We start from the raw sequence: 21,557 nt of genomic DNA, 5'->3' as shown, positions 1-21,557 counted from the left end.
AGGTGTATTAATAAATATGTTTCCCTGCTGCCACCAGAGTGGAAGATGTAACGGAGTCTGCATTCCTTAAGCAACATGGGTTGGCATTTAATAAAGAAATACATTGTGAAGGATTCCATCAAACTGCTACAGCTTTGACTGCCCTTTGGCAAGAATTTCAGCCACTTTTTTAGACGTGTTACCTGTTTACTTGGCTTTTTAGAGATAAAATACTTTTCCTTTTTGTAATAGAGATCACTGTAATCTCATACATGTAAAAGACCCCCACCTGAGCTATATTTCAAAGATGTCTTTTCATCACTTGAATTGCAATTTTGGAGTGGTACCATGAATTAAAAGAGGATACGTTTGGAATCAGGTCATCTTAATTCCTTACAGTATGTTCTGCAGGATAAAAACTGTGCTAAGATCTTGAAATATAATGCATTTCTCAATCTTCTTGTTCAAGTTGCTATAGTATAAATTTCTCAGGGACTGTTCTTAGAAAGATTTTAATTTTTTCTTCATTGTTTTATGTAATGCTTTAAACCACTAAGATTTAAGGACGTACTTTAAAAGTTTCGGTTGTCTCTGGGAAAAATAGTCTTAATTTATGTTGACCTTTCTTTCCTTTGAGCATTTAGTCTGCATTCAATAAAATTTTGATGACTGCTCTTTAGAAGACAGCTGTACGATATAAAGTATTATAAATATTCAGCTTTCCTCTCCTAGCGTTGCCATTAACAGCTGGGCATCCCGTTCAGCAGAGCAGATTTTGCAGAGAGAGCTTGGCGTGCTCCTGAATCAGTGTAGTGGAGAAGACTAGAAAATAGTTTCTTATGGTTTGGGGACCTGTAAAGACATAGAGCATCTGTTCCCCAGTTAAGTCATAGTCTGGTAGCACTGAATCATGTTAAGAGCTAAAATGATGGGAAGAACCTCTTTTTTCACCTTGGCTGTACCCGCGTTTTTAATGCCTAATAATTCTACTAAAGGAAAAATGATTTCAACCCCTGCTCAGAAGGTATGTAAATAATGATGTAAATAATGATGCTTTTGCATTTTTTCATTGTTCATAGTTTTTAAGAGAGAAGCATGTACGTGGCATCTTGAGAAATTCACTGTCTTTTTATCTCAAGTATAAAAAGGGAGAATTGGATTTTCCTATGGAAACATTTTATCTTTCTAAACATGCATTGTTTTTTGACACTGTATTTTAATTACTGAACGTATTTGCTTTGATTGAGATTTATTGATTTTAAATGCTACACTAGAAAAGTAAGTCCAACATATGCAGAAGGGAAATGGCATTGAAGTTAGGAATGATAAACCTTACTACCTGGAAGCTTTGTGTCTCGATGACCAGAGAACTTGCCTGTATTTTTATCTTGCAGAGCTAAGAGATCACTGAAGCTAGGTGATGATGAGAAGTATAACGTAAGTATTTTTGGTGTATGGAATGATGTCAGATGTGCGTATATAGGCATGTATATGTATATCTGTACATAAGCACAGCATCTCATTGGTTAACGAATATTATAGATTGGTGGCTGTCTAGAAAATTCTCAGGAAGGCACACAATTACTGATGAAAATACGAGTGAGTAATTTGTAGCATTCCATTTGTGCTACAACTGCCTGGCCCTAAGCATTGTGTGCCTGCATGAATGCTTGAAAGTAATGAGAGAAACGTGCATAGTTTTGCTGCCCTCACTGTTTACCCAAGAGCTGAATGAGTTAAGCTACTTGGTGAAATCATTCATTAGAAATCAGCTCCATTATCCTGGAAGCAAATGTTCTGCCATGTAATTGTACATGTAACAATATGGAGTTATGATAATGCTGTGATCTGCATATTCTTAACTGCAACATTGAAATGAAAACATTAAAGGCATTTTCATGTCAAGGCGATAATTACCTCCCTCGGCTAATCTGGCGTAATGAAACAATAAAGTACTTACACTGTAATAAATTTCACCACAGTTATCACAATAAAAATAAAATTGTACTGTTGCTATTATTTTTTGTAAATGCAGCCATAGCATCCTCCCAGTACCAGCGTGCCAGGACATATGTCAGTTTATTATCTGCTTCTACCAACAGTGGGTGTTGCTGCAGACACCATACAGAGGTCTTTGTGAGGATGGCAGCATTTACACGAAGGAAAAATGTGTACAAGTACGTGAAGAGAAATAGCTGGTCAGTAAATGAGCTCCCAGTAAATCTCTGCATCTGTGCCCTTCTCAAGAGAACTGCTCACAAGCAGCTCATACATGGAGCTCTCACTGCTTGTTAGCAGAACACAGATACACAGTTTTAAAAATTTACAGGATTTTTTCTGTTGTTGCTGAAAGAAAAGCTGGCAAAATGCTGCAATGGCACTGAAAAAAAAAATCATTAGCAATTTAATTAACAGCTTGGCACACCAATATACAACTTGTTCTGCACAGAATGCAGCTGTGACTGTCATTTTGCATCTGTTTATTAGGGTGTAGTAATGTTTCTGTAGCTGAGTGGTCCAGCTGAAATCACACGCAGTTCTTTTGCTGCCTTAAAGCCAAGTTTTGTGAGCAGAGTGGGGCTTGGCCTGCTGGAAAAGGCTGCTTGTATGGGAAGGGAATGAGTCGCTCCTTTCCTTGCTTCACTTACAAAAATGGAGACAAATCAATTTGCTCCTCAACCTCCATGGGCCCAGACACGTGACAAATTACAAACTGAAATCTCTCCTCTTTCTTGGTGCATTTTGTTTTGCTCATACTTTGTTTCCAAGAGAGAGAAAAGATCACCAGCATCACTGTTACACTGCTGTTTCTTCTTTATACCCATGAGAAAAGATTGGAAGGGAATGGAAAAAATGGCTTAGTGTAAAATACACCTTATTCTCTGTGTGACAGATGTCAGTACGGTGAAGTCACTCATCTGCATTCCCCCTTTTGGAGGTGGCTGATCCCTTTTGGAAGCAGTGCCTGCTGCCTCCTTGAAAAGGGAGCTGGGCAAGAACAGGAAAGCTGTCACTCAAGCTGTTTTCTGACTTGCTGCATGGTGTGCATTCCTGCCCTTCTGTTTCGTCTTTAGTTACTGGTTACATAACAGTAAGGTACTGTCAGGTGTTACTTAATAGTTATGCAGAAATTCCTTAGTCACTTCACTATTGGTTTCAAAGAGTGTAAGATGCAGCTGATACAAGTGGAGTCTCAGGCTATGCATGTTCTGCTTCTTTGTACACCTCCTTGACTGTCACTAATGGTATCGTATAAAGCTGCTAGGCTTTTTAGCTGGAAGCAAGTTCTTGCCTGAACTGAAGCCCTTTGTGTGTAAACAAACTTGTTTTTATTCTTAGTATCAGTAGTGAAGGGAAATCCCAGTTTCTCAGAGTTGCAATTTAGAGAACAAACTGCCCCCCAGGTAATATTTCAGAAATGGAGACTTCTCTGCTGAATTCCTCCTACGCCATTAAATTGCTACTTCTGTATAATGAAATATATCGAAATTCTAAGCCAAAGTTTTGGGTTTAGTGGAGAATTTTAAATGGACTCTCATGTTAGTTTTTAATTAACACTTGTTTAGAAAACATTAGAAATCACTATTTTTTGATGAACTGAAAATATTCCTATGCCTTACGTTCTCAGTAGGATAATACCAGTTTTTGACTGCTGTTTAAACTATATGTGTATGTACATATATATGCCAGAATGTCTGAATCTTTGGAAGCCACGTGCTTATTTCAAAATGAAAACAAGGAGGCTGGTGATTGAAGTGTACTTTGTCTTTTTGTTTTTGACTAAAAAGAACGTTTGCACACATATGATAGACTTCCCATAAGCGGGAATACATAAAACTTGGAATTACTTAAAAAAAAACTCTCTCATCAGATAGATTTCAGAGAGGCTTTGACTGATTTGGGATACAACATGCAGCTCTGCTGATGAGACAAGCAGAGGCCAGGATGTATTTAGTTTAGAGATGGAAATTCTGTACCTTTTGTGGGTTTGGGTGGATATCGGAATTCCTTTGTCTTCAGCCAACATTGATCCAAATTCTTTGGTCTTCTACTACACTTTAGCCAGCTGAAGCAAGTCCTTTGGCCAAGAAGAATCTAAACTATTCACCAACAACAGGAACACGCCAGATAAGTCCATCTTCATCTCCCTCAAGTCATAATGCAGAGGATCTCAGGAACAGCTCATCACATGGTTAGTTGAACATTTTGCCTTTCTTATTGCAACATCTTTTCTGGCTATTGGGTTGATTTAGTGATTTGTGTCTCATACAGTATGTTTGATTCCTTTTTTTATCATAAAGCTTCCCAAATTTGAGATGGAGGAACAGATTTATTTGTTCACGCCAGTAAAATCATGCATACATACTGAATTTCTCAATTCTGAGTCTTCCTCTGTGTGTATGGAATGTGAGGTAGAAGTTACTAGATCAAGTGCAAAAGAGAAGTTGAGTTAGTTTAACACTTCCTCCTTTGCTTTCTTCTATGTAACCTTTAACATAGTTACTCAGAGTAAGGCCATTTTCAGTTAAGCTAACACAGCTCTGACTGTCACGAGCTCTCAGCAAAGATGCTCTTTTATAATTAAATCATTTCCATTTCATTTTACGACATATCTCCACAGACAACTTCTGACACAAGCAAACTATGAAGTGTATTTTCAGTAGAATAACCTGCTTGTATGGATGTTTTAAGTGTAGAGAAGGCAGTAACTCACCTAGTGTTACTTATTAAAACAATATTACAAAAACACTTATCTTTCCATGTAAAACCTAAGAGCTTTTGTTTCTTTACATTACAAGTCCTATAAAAATCATATAACAGCTAGGGTTAGAAGGGAATGTAAAATCATTTAGTTCCAACTCACCTTCCATGAGCTGGTTGCCAAAACAGGGCTTGAACCCACATCCTTCAGTCCAGTGAGATCAATCTGTGTGTGAGCACTCTAGATGTTAGGCCAGCTTCCAGGACCCATATAGTTTGGAATTTATGGGCATGTGTATGGGAGATTGGTAATCACAGCCTGAGCCTCTGATTAATCAGCTGAGGCAAGTGTGGGGTCAGCTGCGGGAGCACAGGTGAGAGTGATGTAGCTGTGCTCCTGGAAGGGGTGGAGCTTGACTCCACCTCCTCTGAGACCTCATTTAAGGGCTGACCCTCAAACTATACTTCAAGCTGACTAGATATTTCAAGGATAGGTGAAAACAGATATAAGGTGCTGTTAACCAGTTGCAGATCAACCAAGAAAAGTAGACATCACATTTTGGGAAGGAATTGCTTACCCCTTTCCAGGGATTAGGGCTCACTGAACACCCCAAGAGAGGTGATCTCCAAGTAGAGATACTTCTCTTTCAGTTGCCAACCCTTAAATGAGGTTAGGGAGGGGTGGACCCGGGGTTACACAACAGAATTGCTCCCATCTGTGCTCACAGGGCTGGCTGTGCTCCTTCACCAGGTGCTCTATCACTGGTTCAGGCTGCGATCTCATGGTTTCCATTCAGATGTACTTTTAAACCTTAGCTTTGCAGAAAGCTTTGAATTGTTTATGATGGCAGCAGTCAAGTACAAAATTAATACTGTGGCTCTTTTTATGTGTTCTCTCAGATATTCCCTACATCTAATTTCTGGCTTTAATGACTCTTTAGTTTCAGTCAGATGCCTTTCTGCAGCACAACACATTATAATACCCTATCTGACTCTATTACAAGTTCTAAAACTTTTCAGCAGCTCTACATTTGCATTACATGCCTCGTATCTTGGGTAAGAGACAAAAAGGAGCAAAATGTCTCCTACTAACATGGATGTCTAATAGGCTGTTAATGCAAAGGTGAATGCATACTGTAATTCCATGCTGTTAATAAATATGGACACGAGGAGTTGTTCTTTATGAAAAGACTGATCACATAATCATAGCTGACACTGAGATGGATGATTGCTCAGTTATTTAGTACCAGCTTCCTTTTTGTCCCCATATTCATATGGCTACAAGATGGTAGAGCAGACCTGCTCTTAACATCGCAGTTACAAGTTATCCTTTTAAATGCACTATTTCTCCTTTCCTGCTGAAAAGACACTTTTATATTGTGTTACACTGTGTTAATAGATATCACTTGTAAATCAGCTGTTAGTTGAGGTTTTGTTAACAAAGCCATGGGAACAGGATTTTGTGGTAATAACCTATTCCTGTTCCCTTACAAAAATGCAACTGCTCCAAATAGCAGCGTTCTGAAATACAGAAATGGGACTCGACATGCAGAACAATGGCGAGTGGGGTATGATTTATCATGCCCCATCATTTGACAAGCTAGAACATTATACTGTCAGTACAGTATGTCAGCCCTTGGAAATAATTTCCACCTTATTTCCTTGTAGTTGTTTACAGGATGGAGCTGGGGGCCAAGCACTTCTTAATGCAAAGTGAGGGTTTGTTGCTCAGTTATTATGGTTTCTCGTGGTAAAGCTTTGTGCTGTATTTAGGCACATAATAGGGGAAAAAAAACAAGTTACACGTAGAACAAAGGAACTATGTCAGAATTACACAAACTTACAGCTGTTAATATGGTAATCCCAAGATTTCCAGGAACACAGATGTCATGTGAACTGGTGAGAGGTCAAATTAGGAAAGAATAATTTATAGTCAAGTCAGGGTGTTTCATTACTAAGGAATCTGCCCTGTTTCATAATTGAAACATAATCTTCCTGAAAGATCATTCATTAGCCAAGGTTCATGTTAACAGCGTTTCATGTGCTTCAGGAGGTTAACATTTTTATCATTGTTTTTTTCCCTTTCTTGTAAACCTCCTAGGAGATGAAAGTAATTCAGAAAGCGGATTATCCAGAAGAGGGCAGCCTCAAACAGTGGAGGATGCGTAAGTGTGTACAGCGCTTTGCGGGTGCAGTGCAGTCATTTTCACTCGGAGGGATTCGTATTTCATATAGAATTAAATTAATAGTGATTATTTTTAATGTTTGTAATTGCTCAGGGATGGATATTTGAAGGTACTGAATGGGAGGGCTATGGGTACAAAGGAATGCGGGGTTTGCAATGTAACTGTCCAAACAGTTCTGTCTCAATGGCAGCATGAGGCATATGGCACTGCCTGTTACAGGAGTCATGTCCATAGCAATATATAATGAGATATCAGAATTAAACCATCAGTGTAAAAGTATGCTTTGCCTATCCAGGCTCTCCTGAAAACATACATTCTTTACCTTATTTTTGGAATCACAAACATCCAAAGATAAAGGCACAATAACCTTGGGACACTTTTCAGTTAAGATCTGATAATGATGGTAAAGATAATGATGACAAAACTTCACATTAGCATGGTGAAATCTTTAAAAATTCTTGTATTTTCTGCCACAATCTTATTTTAAGCCATAATTTACAGCACTGATCCTTGGACTTTGAGCAGTCCACGTTTAATAGGCACAAAAATAAGTGTTTTGGGCAAGGTGTCTGATGAAAGTGCTTTCCTAAGCTTGACAGATCTGAGGAAGGAGACAAACACTTGTTCCAGGTGAGGCTGTTGGTGTCTCTTGTTATTAGTATTGCTTGATCTTTTCTGTTTTGGGAAGCACTGAATTGTTTATAACATTGCCAAATTTCAGCTGAAATGTGAACTGATTTTTTTTTCTGTGCCAGCAGTGAGATGTCACGTAAGTGTGTTACTGTGTTATCTGTGTACCCTGCCAAACAAACACCCATCCCAAAGAGCTGGGCAAAGAAAATAATTGTTTTTACTATGATAGAACTTGGTCACCAGAAAACTGTGAGTCTCTGTGTGTTGGACTGTACTGAGGACGCCTTCTAGTTTCTTGGGATGTTATCCAATAAACACATTATCCTCAGTACTCCCTCAGTCCTCTCCATTCTTTTAACCTGACTGCAATTGCACTCACCAGGACTGCACTTTTGTTCTTATAATCTTACCTTCTGTGTTATTCTGCCTGCTTAGCTGATGATTCAGCAGCTTGTCCTCTGATGGCCTTGACATCTTTGATATCTGTCTCCAGAAGTCTTATTCACAGCTCAGCATCAATGTGGTTATTCCATGTCTTCATCCCTCCTCTACAACTTTATCTGTTTTTTTTCTTGCTCTTCATATTGTGATATCCTGTATTTCATTCAGGCCCAGTTCCTGGGCATCCGATTCAGATTGTTATGTAAATTCTCATGTCTGTAGGTCAGGAAGACTTTCTCTTCAAAATACCTGAGGTGAATTTCCTGCTATCGTAGTTTGTCCTTGTTAAGAACTTACCTCTCAACATAAGGCAACTTCCACTGCCATGCATTGCTTTGTCAGCACGCTCTTTTGTTCTTTCTTTGTATTCCTGCTTTACCTTAAGTCCTGTTGAAACTGAAGGCAGGATGCAACCGCTGTGCTGCAATTGGTGGCGCTGGAAGAAGCATCACCTTGATGGGGCAGTATTTCTGCAGGCTAGTTGGCAAGCTGATATGGGTTGGGTTTTGTACCTGAATGTATTACTTTCATCATATACTCAAGTAAACATCCGTTATTCTGCTCCTGTATTCTGTTGTTCATATTAATTCATATATCATTGTATTTGATATAAAAATTACCTCAGGACTAGATACCCTACTGCATGCATTGCATTTTATTAATAACATTGGTGACAATTGTTTCAATAATTACTCACGCTTAAGGTTGTAACTCTCCCTTCTGATCATTCCATTTGTGGTGCTGATGTGCTTGTTTTCCTGTTTGTTTGTCTTGTAATGGGAACTTCCCCCACCATCAGGTTGAAATTCCTTCCTTGTAGGACAGGAAGTGTCGTCTTAGTGGCGGAGCCTGGCAGGCAGCAGCATTGTCTGGGTGGTATGCTAGACTGTAAAAAAGAAATGCATAACATGAAAAATGACACCATCTTACAATTATGCCACTGAAAAGCTGCAGACTGCAATAAATGGGGTGTTTTGCCTTGCTTTGGGATGGTGGTTTGGGGTAGATTTTGGTTTTGATTTTATTTTTGGTGAACCAGTAAATCCCTCAATTAACATGCAGACCCGATGCACAGTGACAGTAACCTTGAGCTTGCAGGAGGGTTTCTGTAATCGTGGTATTCCTCAACATTTAAATGTTGGCATTCAATAATTCAGTATGCTGTTCTTTTAATTAAAAAAATGGCAAGTATTTGAAAGACAAGCAGTTAGGAACATGCCAGTAAAACACATTTAAAAACCAACACCTAGACACTACTATTTATGTCAGTTTCCATACACTTTCTTTCTATCTAAATACTGGATTTGGGGTTTCTTATGAATGTGATTCTCCCTTTTATGGGGAGAAGCAGCAGGTAGATGATTCTGGTTGCCTCATTTGATTTGCATGCATTCCGGGGGAACCTCACCTAAACCTCAATGGTAGGACTTCTTTGTAATGAATACTCGGCGCAGATCCTCAGTCATTCACTCCTAGTCTGAAGTTAGATCTAACCTGAAGGGATATGATTTTAATTTTTATTACAGAGAACAAAGTCTGGTATTTACACTGGCAGTCAGATGTATTTGTGGTTAATAGATGAGGCTGTACCGCTGTCATCCTGTGTGTCTATAAGGAAATCATGATTACTGACCTGAGTTTCTATGCTTGAAATTAGGATACATATGTTTGGCACTTCCCTGATAGATATTTAAAGCAGTATTGGATGCGGTATGACACAGTCAGGTTGGCAGCCCGTTGGTTCACAGGTTATTTACATCCATCCTGTTACCACATTAAGCTGTTGGAAACCCTGTAAACACTGATTTTTTTTCAGTGCCTTGTGGCTAACAGCAATTGTTCCACCTTCACATGCAGGTTTGCGGCGTTGCAGTCCGATGTGCAAAGTTCATTGGTGAGAATTCTGAAAGCAAGAGAAAAGCTGACAAGCCTACAGGTCTGATTTACACTGATTTATTCATTTCTTCATCTGCTTTTAGCGTGGAGTTAAGAATGGAAACTTCAAATGCAGCATTTGAGTTTAAAGGAATAGGGAAGCAAGTAAAATACTGGAATCCAAGCAGAGTTGAGCTGAAAGTACAGAAAGTGCAGCCCCCCCCCCCCCCCCCCCCCACACACACACACAAGGCAACTTAATAGGTTCTGAATTAGAGAAGTTGCTTTTCCAAGCACACTATTTAAATTGCATCTCCTCGTTTTGTACATGAATAAAAGCATATGAAATAGTTACCAACTACTGTGTATAACTCACAGTGTGAATTATTACAGTGTAGATTTATATGTCCTTGAAGATTTAATGTCCCTTTGTGTTGAAGTGATTGTACTATTTAATTTACCTCTAATGTATCATCATTTAATAGAGTCTGCTTAATACATGCTAAAATGCAAATAAGTCTTCTGGTTTGCTTGCATTTCTTTTCTTGAATCCATTCAGGACCAGGTTAGCTGCCCAGTGCCAACATTCTGGAAGCAGTTCAGCATACTGGAAGCATTTCATCATTTATTTTCATTTATGTGTGGTCCGACAACACTGTATTCACAGGGAAAAGAAGAGCAAATCACCAGTGCTAATATTTGAAAATCTTATCATGGAAATGTTTGTTTAGAAAACCTTTGTGTTTCTCATTTGCCACTGTATGGTTTCAGATCTACCATGAAATGCTGGGGGGTATTCAGTACTTCCATAGAATGGTAAACGCTGTAGATTTCTCTTTTACTAACGTGTTATAGCCAGCTTGTACATGCTCCGAGATTGCTTTCCTGGGGATCAAGTGTTAATCTGTTTAAACAGCTGAAGACTTCTGAATGAAGCGTAAATAACAGGAGATTTTTAAGCAAGTCTTTCAAAGGCACCTGAATGCCATTTTCCAAAGGAACATATGTCCTTAACGCCCTTAAACTCCTTAATCCCGCTCGCTCTGTGAACAGTATCCCGAAAGCTCTTCCTTTTCGGAATTTGGAACAAGCTGTGCAGGTACTTTGGGAGTGAGATTTAACCATCTTTGATTATGGTTTTTTTCCAGGCTCTGGAGGGCAGCAGAGAGCTGGAAAATATCATCGGTGACTCAGACTCGTCTTGCGACTTGAGCGCTGAAGTGCAGAAAACCCAAGTGCTAAGTAAGAAGGATTTTCGACAATATTTATACTCCCCTATGTTATAATGAAGTTCTGCAGGCCTCTGCCGCCTGAGTTCTACTGGTCAGAGCAAATACGCCTTAAACGTCCCCGTGCACCCAATAGGGACAAAAAAGGACAACCTCAAGGACCCACACTTCTAACTCAGCCGCAGATGGAGAGGAAAAACTTGGAAGAGCAACAGCTTTTCTCATGTAAATAGTTAGCTACTTAGTGGGCAGTTAGCTAGTGATTAGGCTAAACGTTTGCACTTTGATTGCGTTGCCTTTCTTCTCTTTTTGGAAGGAAGTTGTTTTGTTTGTTTGCCTGTTAGAAGGATTAGGCTGAATATAGGTTTCCAGGCTTTAAAAATCGCTATTCATCTGTCTTTAAATGATGGACATACCAGATGCTTGTTGTGCTGGGAGAGGGGCACCTTACCGATGGCACATCTGTAATAGGAATACGGAAAGTCGAAGATTTCCTTTTATGCGTGTTTGTTTTAGGAGAGTTTTATCCTTACTCCAAGGCAGAGGTTCTTGGGACTTCTGAATCCTCAGCAGCTAGAAAAGTGTTTGTACTTAAGTCCCCAGCTGCCTCCGCAGCTAGAAGGGGAATATGTTATGGGAAAGTATTTTAATGTAAGAAAAAAACCAAAACCACACCCAGCCCTTATCATTCATTGCTGACTTACAGGTAACAACCAAAAAACGCTACTGGGTATCCAAAGGAAAAAATAACTCTCTGCCTGGTCTGGTCCTTCCTTAGAAATCAAACTGGCTGCAGGCACCAAGGAGTTCTGTTGCTGTTCAGGCCTTGATCTCTGTGCCTTGGAATAGTCTGTTCCTTAGTTTTCACAGCAGCATGAAAGCATCCATATCCACACGGCATGTTTATGATGCAGGTGTGTGTCTAACATTGTATTTACCTAATGACTGCTTCTCCTCCAAGCTTTACCTATGTAACATCAGTCCTTTGGACTTTTTGCACTAACCTCATAATTTAGTTCCCAGCTGACAAGAGAAAATAAACAATATATGCACATGCACAGCCGCTGTATCCACTCATGGGACATGCATTCGAAGAAGATAAGCTTACAGAGTCCTTTATGCAGATGTGGTGTTTTGCTGGTATACGTTATTCCAGAACCCATCAGGGTGCTCTGTTATCTGCAGAGCCGAATGCTGGAACTCCCTGCAGGAGAGCAAAGTCAGCTGGCTGACTGCTACTTATGTTTGCATTTGGAAGCCACAAGATTTTTCTGATCAAACATCACTGAGACTCCTCTAATGCATGAGGTGTATGCAGCCCAGCTGTGGAATGTATGCACCACACAATTCCAGCGGCACTGTTGTTTAAATTAGCATTTCTTTCCTGCCTTGTATTCCAATGCTCATTCAGATTTCATTTTGCATTTGTATGCACCCTCCTCGTTCCCACTGTCATGCAGATAACCAGAGGCTTTCTTACACAAAATGAAGTTTTGTGAAAACAGTCTGTGTTTACATTACTACCCTACACGTGGATAGGACAGTAGGACCATCACATCCCCAGAAGGCTGCAAATGAGATGTCCGACGTCTTGTTGGTGCTGTTATTACGTGCACTGTTTCTGTAAACTTCCTATTGCCTCCAAAATGGGAAAGAGCTCTCATTTCCCCCCCTGTCGGGATTAGAACAAAGTATCGTGTCAACAGCAGGAGATAAAAATGGGGACAACGTATAATATGAGGCTTGCAAGCATGTTTCAAAAGTATGTTCATCTGCACTTCTTTTGTTAGTTTTTTTTAGCAGTACGCAGATAGGCCTGGTGTTTTTATTAATCACGTGCATAGGAAAGCGCTGGTATTATTTTCCTAGAAACCTCTGGGGTAACATTTATTGATTCGAGATTTCTTTCTTCGCCAGTGAGTCAAGCAGAAGAACTGCAGCTGTTGAAAAGGAGCCGTGGACAACGTCTTGCCCGAGGTACGGAGAAACAAAACCAAAAACCAAACCAATGTTGTCACTTGTACATAACAGACGTTTTGATGATTCCTTTTACTTGATTCCTTCTTAGTTCTTTTGGCCTGAAGTAAGTTGGATAACCTTATGAAAGTGGCAGTAGTGAAATGTATTTCTTCTGAGCTTGCAGCTCAGCCTAAACTCTTGCACTATTCCAATGCAGATTTCATCTTTTTAGCATCTTGTGGTACTGAGTATCTCTCCATAGAAGTGTCTCATTAACAGCCCTGCACTTGAGGCCCGATCCAGAACTCGGTGCAGTCAGGCCCTTGAGACTTTCCCTGCCCTTCATACATCCAGGTTATCTTTGTTCTTTCTCACTCTCTTCTCTGTTCTCGCATTTTGAGTATATAAGCCAAGTAGCATGCACTGCCTGCAGCAGAACCTTTGTCACCCCGTATGTGCTGGGAGGTACTTAGCACACTCCAGGGGACTGTGAAATCCTAGCTATTAGGTTTCCTCATAACTAGGCCTGTGAAAATATTTGAAGTTGGTGGCGTTTAACATCACGTGGCCCACACAGCCCCTTGGCTAAGGGAAGGTGGGGGGGCTGAGGGGAAGATGCTCAGACTCCTCTTGTCCTGTTCAAAAGACCGCATCCCCTGTCAGGCAGTGCTAGTGCTGAGCACTGTGGGCCACTGCAGATCAATACAGCTTCCGTATCCCTCGTGCCCTGCTCTTTAATGATTGTTGGTGTAAAAAGCAGCCCACGACACTAAACTAATCGGCAGCGTTCAGTCTTACTGGAGAAGAAATGAAGTACTTGGGAAAAGCGTGATGGGAAGTAGAGTATGAGTTTAAGTTGACCAGTGCTGATGAAGTTTCAATGTCAGTTTCGCTTCAATAAAGAATCATTTCTTATTTGCAGTCTTGAAAACGCAGAAGTAGGAGAGGCCAATAATTTTGTGATTAAAAGAAAGCATTTGGAGATACTTTACTTTGCCTTTTAATTCTGGATGTGGTTTTCTGTAATTATTTGTAATTAGTTATGCTCAAAATTTAAAACCTATGACTATTCTGTGGCTTGATACTGGTGGAATGTCACATTATCATCACATGGTGAGCCATGAAATTTATTTACTTTACATAAACAACCTCTGCTTAAAACAACTTAATACAAAACATTCCTTGCTCAATGGGCAGCATTATGCAGGACTCAGTATATCATTTTGTGTGACCAGCATAAAAAATGGCATCATTGTTTGTCCATGACTAGCATTTACAGTAAACAAAATGTTTTTGAATAGAATATAAGCAAACTGTAAAACAGCTGCCAAGCAATGAAATCTAGTCAGTATGCTGCAGCCCAAAACATGCTTTATGTGTGTTGGGAATGAACGTGTAGGTTGTGATGTGCATATTTTAAAGGAAAATTTAATCACTCCCACGTTTGGAGGAGTGAAGATAATGTTCTACAAAGGAAAGCTATTGAAGATGGTTTTTCCACATTACATTAATAATTCCTGTTACCCAAAAAGATAAACAGTGACGTAGATCATATCCAGGACTCTGCTGTCCGAGTAAGAAACAGTAAAGGGAGTGTTAGAGCAGATCAAATATTTGCTGTGTGGGAAGGAAACAAGAAAACTATTTTCAGGCTGTGTCTTACAGTCGGATAAAAAATGCTTGGTTTTGTCACTGCACACCCTGAGGAGCCCAGTGCCACATCTGATCGCCCTCATGAAGGTCGGTTCTAAATGTTCCTAACTTTCATTTGTTCGTAATGCAAGGCCTCAAGTTTTGCTTCTTTGAAACAGGAGTGGCTGCTCTCCAAGAGACCGGATCAGGCTTAATTGGATGGGTTTTGATCCCACCCCAGCTGAGATTACCAATGACAGCCAACTGCAGAGATTAGGGACCAAAAGTACTACTGAGTTCCAGCTTGTCTGCCCCATATTGCTGTCCCTTGCAAAGAAGGCAGTGAAAATGCTGACCTTTGTAGCCAGCTATGAAGCATGGCACTTGGACCTTGTTTGCCACAAGGCAAGAGGAGAACTGACTGTTTTTCTTTGCAGCCAGTTTGATCTGCTCAGATTCATGCAGAATCTCTCCGTGGCTGTGCTCGCACTGAGCAGGCAAACACCTTTCTTAGTCCAAGAGCCTGAGGTGCAAACACGTCTGTGAAAAGCACAGAGATACGATGCTTTCTTCTTCTAAACGGCTCCTCGCTTTAGGCTTAAAATATGGTTGAATGTTCTCTTGTTAAGACCTTTAAAACTGGTCTACATAGAAAGGCAACAAAATGGAGAGACCTGTTGTTAAAGTTCATTTTGTTGTGCAGGAAGTCTAAGCTGGTTCATCTTGGCTCATCTGGAAACTTGGCTTTCTGTATTAAGGGATTCTCTTCAACAGGAGTGAGGCGTTCCTTTTTTTTTACTTCTTGGTCTCTTTTGCACTCTGACCTGATTCTGCAGGATTTCTTTTTGTCCAAGAGAACCACGTATATCACACAGCATATAATTCAATGTCAGAAACGGTGCAAAATAAAATAAGGAGAGTTTCTTCTCGAAACAGACAGGATGGCAGTAATACAGTATGCCACAGTTCATCCTGATGAATGCATTCCAGCTTGAGTTTGGACTTTCTATTGGGTCTTGTTGTGCAAGCAACTGAATGGGTGGCGTCTGTCCTGCTGGAGGGTAGCTGTGAGTGAGAGTGAATCCATCTTACAACATATTTCTGCCTCGTTTTCAAACGGAGTAGAATAAATTCATTTCTGAATTTCAGTTCTTTAATCTGTTTGGGAGAAGTGCACGTTAAGGAGCAGAGCGTTGTATGCTCACCTTTACTCTGTGGATGAAAACCTGTTGCTCAGGCTCATTTGTCAGGATGTGTTCTCAGTCCATGTGTTCAGCCCTTCTTTCAGTTGGTAACCATGCAAAGTCCTTTGCGGTTTAGAAGAGATAAGGGAAACCACTTAGGCTGGCACCCACAGAGCGCAGTGCTTGTGGTTTGCCCGGCTCAGACGAGCAGTGTCATTTACTGGAGGAGCCCTGCTGAAGGGTGAGGGGCTGCAGGCCATGCTCCTGTGGCACCGCAGCATTTCCTGGCACCTTCAGCTGGATGGGACCCATGGCTCAGGAGAGCTCCTTTAAAAACAGCCTGAGGTTTCAGAAGCCCCTGGGCCTGATGTTGCAGCGTGATAAGCTTTTTGGATAGAGGGGGCAATTTACAAACCTCTCCCATGATTTAACATCTTCTGCAATGCAGATGAAATATTAAGCTATTAACTCTGGTGGCAGATACAGAAATGCACATGAGACATACGACCGCAGCCCCGACGTGTGTACGCACAGAACTGTCAGCCTGCATTTTATATGTAGCTGTCGGCCACATTTGTTCATGAATTTCACACTCGTGTTTACACTCTATTTTCCTATGTACCTTTTTACAGACTCGATGGCCATTAATTTGTAATCCTAGCGGATCTGGACTTTGGAGCATGAAGTTTAATGAAAAATTAGAGCGCTGTAGTACTTTCAGCGGCTACGTGCAGCGACTCCTGCATGAGGATAAACGCCGCTTTCTCCCATGAATATAATTATTTTAAGTGAAAAAGAAAAGAAACATTAGTTTGGGCTCACTTAGAAGCAATTATATGTTCGGGAGGTGTAAATAACTGCCTATCCAGACGTTACAAATATCCAGGTGCTCCGTATGTGCTGATGACAACAAAATTGAAAAGAAAGACGGTAATAATTCTGACTGGTTTTCTCTGCAGAAGATATTGATTATTTGTGTGTGGTGAGAGATTTGGAAAATTCAATTAAAGGAGTTGTGCAAAGGTTTCATAAATTCCCCCGGCCCAGCGTGTACACAGACATTGGTGCGTATTAAATCAATGCAGCACTTCACAATATATTTTCTTTGAAACATAAAAATAAATAACATTTAAACAGTTCTGCTTACTGCAGAAACAAATTTTATTTGCTGTGAAGCATTCAGTCATGTGCTATCAGCCACTCGCACGCATTTGCCGGCTGTAACAAATTTTATAGACCTTTCCTCCAGGGGCATAGCTCATATACGATGAATTTTTAAATGAGCAAATGGTGAAGAAGGGATGTCAGCAATATAAAAATTGATCAGTTAAAAGATAAAAGCATAAGTAAAGAGATTTGTATGGTAGTCTTAATAGGTTTTATTAAATAAAAATACTATAAAAAGACAGTAATGAATAGACTGACGGTTTTAACTGTGGTTGAGGTGGAGAAAAATTATTCTGGCACATTTAGTGCGAGATTGGTTTTATATCACCTGACAGGTGGACATTTTTTTCCTCTCCGCTTTTTAGATCTGCCAATGTTTGAGGGCAGTCAGACTTGGGAAGGAGCAGGGGAAGAAACTTGGGGTTGTGCCCTGCTGGTGCTGCAGCAGGCTGGGCAGGAGGCGGCGGGCGGCCAGGCCTCTTGGTGACCATTGCGGTGCTGCACTGTGCTGAGCAACCCCAAAATGCTGAGCTGCCCCCCTGGCCCTCCTGCTGCAGGCACAGCAGGCTTCCAGCTGGAGGTCTGGCCTATATTGCTTTGTGTGCTTGGATGCGTTTGAGCTCCTCGTGAAATACCGAGAGAGAGAAGGGTTGTTTTGTTTGTTTTGTTAAGGGTTCAGGGGCTTTTTGAGCCACACGTTCTCCCTGTGAGCTCACCACATGAACTGCTCACCCAAAGAACTGCTGTGACAAACACTGTACTGCTCTGGACCATCTGGGAAGGAAATAATATATTTTTTTCACTCTTTGAATACCTAAATGCCATCTGTATAAGTATTACTATCAATATGACTCATCTGAGTGTGTTATCATGGTGTACATCTAGAAAAAAAGCAGTCAGTGAAGTTTTCTATGAATCTGGGCAGCTTTTTTAACACACCTTCTCAGAGTGACAGGCTGGACTTGGTGTGGTGACTTGAGTGTGTCTGGGTGCTTTAAGTCCTGTGTAGTGTGAATGCTGCTGTCAGCGAGTAAAGGCCTCATCAAGACTCCTGAATTAGTTGCATTTAGCACAAAGAAGCCAAAGAACAGAAGCTGGTAATTACATCACACACCCATTTCTCTTGATTGTCACAGAATCATAGGATCATAGAATGGCCTGGGTTGCAAAGGCCCACAGTGCTCATCCAGTTCCAACCCCCTGCTGTGTGCAGGTCACCAACCAGCAGCCCAGGCTGCCCAGAGCCACATCCAGCCTGGCCTTGAATGCCTGCAGGGATGGGGCATCCACAGCCTCCTTGGGTAGCCTGTCATACAAGTTTGGAGTTTCCTATTCTAACTAATAGCTGGTGGGAGTTTTTGAATGACAGTCTGTATAAGCAAAGGGTGTTTATCAGCTATAATACCATGAAGTTATACCTGAGGCAAAGTTGAGCTGGATGTTTTTTTTGGGGAGAAATCTGAAGAGATGCAGTTTAGGATTTGCTGCCTGCTCCATGTAACGGCACTGGTATCTGCTGGAACTGCAGGCAGGGCTGCTACGTCACACCACCTGCAGCCAAGAAATCACAGCATGGAGAGTGAGAATCAGACCTGTCCTCACCATCACCCGTCTTTTCTGGCTTTGATGCCTCTCTGTGGGCTTCTGTGCAGCCCCTTTCCTCACAGGAAGTTATTTTAGCTTTAAATACAGTAAATATGTCTGTGGTCCTCAGTATGTTTAATACATCACCAATAATTCTCAATTCTATCCTCACCTTTTGATGGTGGTAGAATCAAAACGCAGCACAAACCATCAGCAGCCGCTGCACAGAGCCCAGCACAGATCACCTGCTGCACAGCCACGCAGAGGCACCTCCTTCCCACCCCACAGGGTCCCATTCCCTGAGTTCTTTCTGCCCTTCTCCCTGCCACCTGCTCAGCCCACGCTCACCTGCTCGAAGGGAGGGCACAGCCAGCAGGGCTCAGGTACCGCTCTGCTGTTTGTCACCCCCTCAGGGGGTTCAGGGATGGCTGTTCCTCTCCTGCAATCCTTGGTACAGCTCCTTATGGTCCTTACAGATCTTTTCTGTACAGTATGAAGAGTTCAGTTAACTATTGCAGTAGTTCACTCATATCTGCCTGGAGATTTCCCCCAGTTCTGTATGAACACCACTGTTGTGTCATCAACACATCACTGATTTTCTCCCCCTGCAGAGCACGCTCAGCCGGCCAGCAGCTCTGCCTTCCTGCAGCTGCTCCTCGACTCCCTGTAGCCCCTGTCTGCCGTGCAACTTGGCCAGCTGCTGCACACAGGTACCGTAACGCTGCGCGCTGAGACATGATCAATGTGGGACACAGGCATCCCGAGGTGCCACTGAGTGTGCAAATTTATACAAGCCCTCTGCAAAACAGCAGATCAGCTCCTCCTGTCCTGTGAGTGGCTCGTTCTTAGCAGTCCCAGAGCAGGAAGCATAAAACAAGGTGCTAACAGACACCCCGAGTCGCATTTAAGGCTTTCTAAATTCCTCCTCCTTCGCCTGCTTGTCCTTGTGGCAGCGCTGTAAGAAAAGCCCAGTCAGAGGCTGACCTTGTCTGTCATCGGGTGTTACCCACACATGGGAAAACCTCCTGCTCGTGTGTTTCATGAACCCCGAGAGCCAAAGGGGTCTCTGAAGGGGAGAATGCCTGCAGGTTGTAGCCCTTCTCTTTGCAGTGTAAGAACATCGCTCCTCCTGGAGAGCTGAAGTACTCCGAGTTCTTAGAACTGAGGGACATGAAGCAGATGTAGTTTTTACCAGCTGTCCAACTGCGCTGGTGTGGGGCCGAATTCACAGACATGTTCTACTTCTCAACGAAGGTTGAATTTTATTCATTAACCTACAAGGAAAAAAAAGCTTCTAACCCTACTTGGCCCAGAGGTGCTGTCAGCACAGCACCTGGCAGCTGCTGAGGCCTGCTGAGCTCCTTCCTCCTCCCAACTAACCCCCCCCCAGACTCCGCTCACTAAAGCCCTTTGCTTCCTTACCACTTACAAACACAAGCAGTGATAGCTGAGCAATGCTTTAACCATTACCCATTCAGTTCTTTTTTCCTGTATTTAGGAACATAGCATTTCCTCAGAGCAGCTCCAAACGTTACTGCGGCTCAGCAGAGACCATCTGTTGGCCTGCATTGCCTTAGGATGTGTGTGCATCTATTTTCTGAGCAGCGAGGCTGCTGGACACAGGACAGAACTATAATTGTGAGCAGATCATATGAATGATGATGATGTTGTCTAACTGCAATTTATTTTAGTCATTCCTTATCTCCCCCCGGGCATTATGTGAAAAATGCATTCCGCATCAACCCAAAGTTCTACATCTGCTTGATTGTACTTAAAAGGAGAGGAGGAAGGACTGTAAGCCTATCTCCCTGCAAATACCAGGCAGGGATTGCTTGCTGCGCTAGGCAGGTGCACATCTAGATAAAATTTCTGGCATCTATTTAAACTGAACAATGTGCACAAGCAGATAATCTCAATGTAAATAATACATTTCTCCGTGGTTGTTCTGTCCCAGCGTGAGTGCACAACGCCGACTTCCATTCACTGCTGCTTGGAACATGAACTGATTTCCTCTGTGTGCCCCGCTGCAAAGATAACCACTGTGTTGCTCCGGATTAAACAAAACTGCAGCAAAGCATTCCCTGCAAGAACTGCTGAGAAGCAAACGTTGTGAAAGGGAAGCGTTGGATCCCACGCCTTCAGGGAGCTTCACAAAGCGTGGTGCTCTGGGAAATGGCTGCTTCCTGCTTCACCCACTGAACCCATCAGCAATAAGGCAGCAAAGCACCATCTGAATGGACATGTCTGGGCTCCAACAGGCTTCCTAAAAATCCACTGTATTTGACAGGTGACACAGCTTTTTGTAATGGTGGTGACCAAAAGATAAAGGAAGCCGTACCATGCAAGGAATGGTTCTGCTTGTTGACCCTTTGATTTGTTTATGCTCAGACATATTACTCATCTGTAGCTGCCACTTAGGGACCAGTTTGCCATCTATGAAGATGCTTTCTCTAATGCTGACCCACAACACACTGTGTAAAGGTACCGGAGCCAAGCCCACCCTCATAACAGCACTCTATTAACATTCCTTTTAGGTCACCACTTCGGTTTGATGTCAGTATTTAATGATATACAGGGGGGCTTTTGTTTCCCATTAAGTTTGATGAAGAGAGAATGAAGTTCAACATAAGCAGAAAATTGAACAGCAGTTCTTAGAACAGTGAGAACCCAGACAAGAAACATTACAATATGTGGTTAAATATGTGTGTAGTCAAATGTGGATGTACTCCAGCTTTGGGAATTTTTAACAAATACAAATAATACCTGCATTTAATTGCTGTGTGGGGTGATGTGAGAACTTCATTGTCACTCATTTAAGTTGTCTGTGCTGCTTTATGTTGTTAAGATGAGCATAGGTTTCCCTGGCTGTTTGTTTGCATCATAATGGAAAAAGAAATAGTTGGGACAAAGCGGTAATAGTACCTTCTATAACCTGGCTGTAACCTTTGGAGCTGAAAATTAAATAAACACTGATCTTTAAAGAGCCT

The 21,557-nt window shown here is 41.6% G+C and overlaps 1 protein-coding gene across 1 annotated transcript in view; it reads left to right on the top strand.

Moving 5' to 3' along the window:
• The window catches only part of ITGB3BP (integrin subunit beta 3 binding protein), a 23,223-nt gene extending 1,666 nt beyond the window's left edge, over positions 1–21,557 (top strand). The window contains exons 2-9 of the mRNA XM_072343183.1: positions 1,374–1,416; positions 4,042–4,171; positions 6,782–6,845; positions 9,798–9,876; positions 10,964–11,057; positions 12,962–13,021; positions 19,182–19,280; positions 20,525–21,557. Of these exons, the coding sequence (XP_072199284.1) occupies positions 1,374–1,416; positions 4,042–4,171; positions 6,782–6,845; positions 9,798–9,876; positions 10,964–11,057; positions 12,962–13,021; positions 19,182–19,240 (529 nt within the window). The 3' untranslated portion in view covers positions 19,241–19,280; positions 20,525–21,557. The remainder of the gene's footprint in view (positions 1–1,373; positions 1,417–4,041; positions 4,172–6,781; positions 6,846–9,797; positions 9,877–10,963; positions 11,058–12,961; positions 13,022–19,181; positions 19,281–20,524) is intronic.

Source organism: Excalfactoria chinensis, chromosome 8 (genome assembly GCF_039878825.1).
Source record: "Excalfactoria chinensis isolate bCotChi1 chromosome 8, bCotChi1.hap2, whole genome shotgun sequence".
Taxonomy (NCBI): Eukaryota; Metazoa; Chordata; class Aves; order Galliformes; family Phasianidae; genus Excalfactoria; species Excalfactoria chinensis.
The sequence above is the reverse complement of the archived record's forward strand: the minus strand, read 5'-3'. Positions and strand labels throughout refer to the sequence as shown.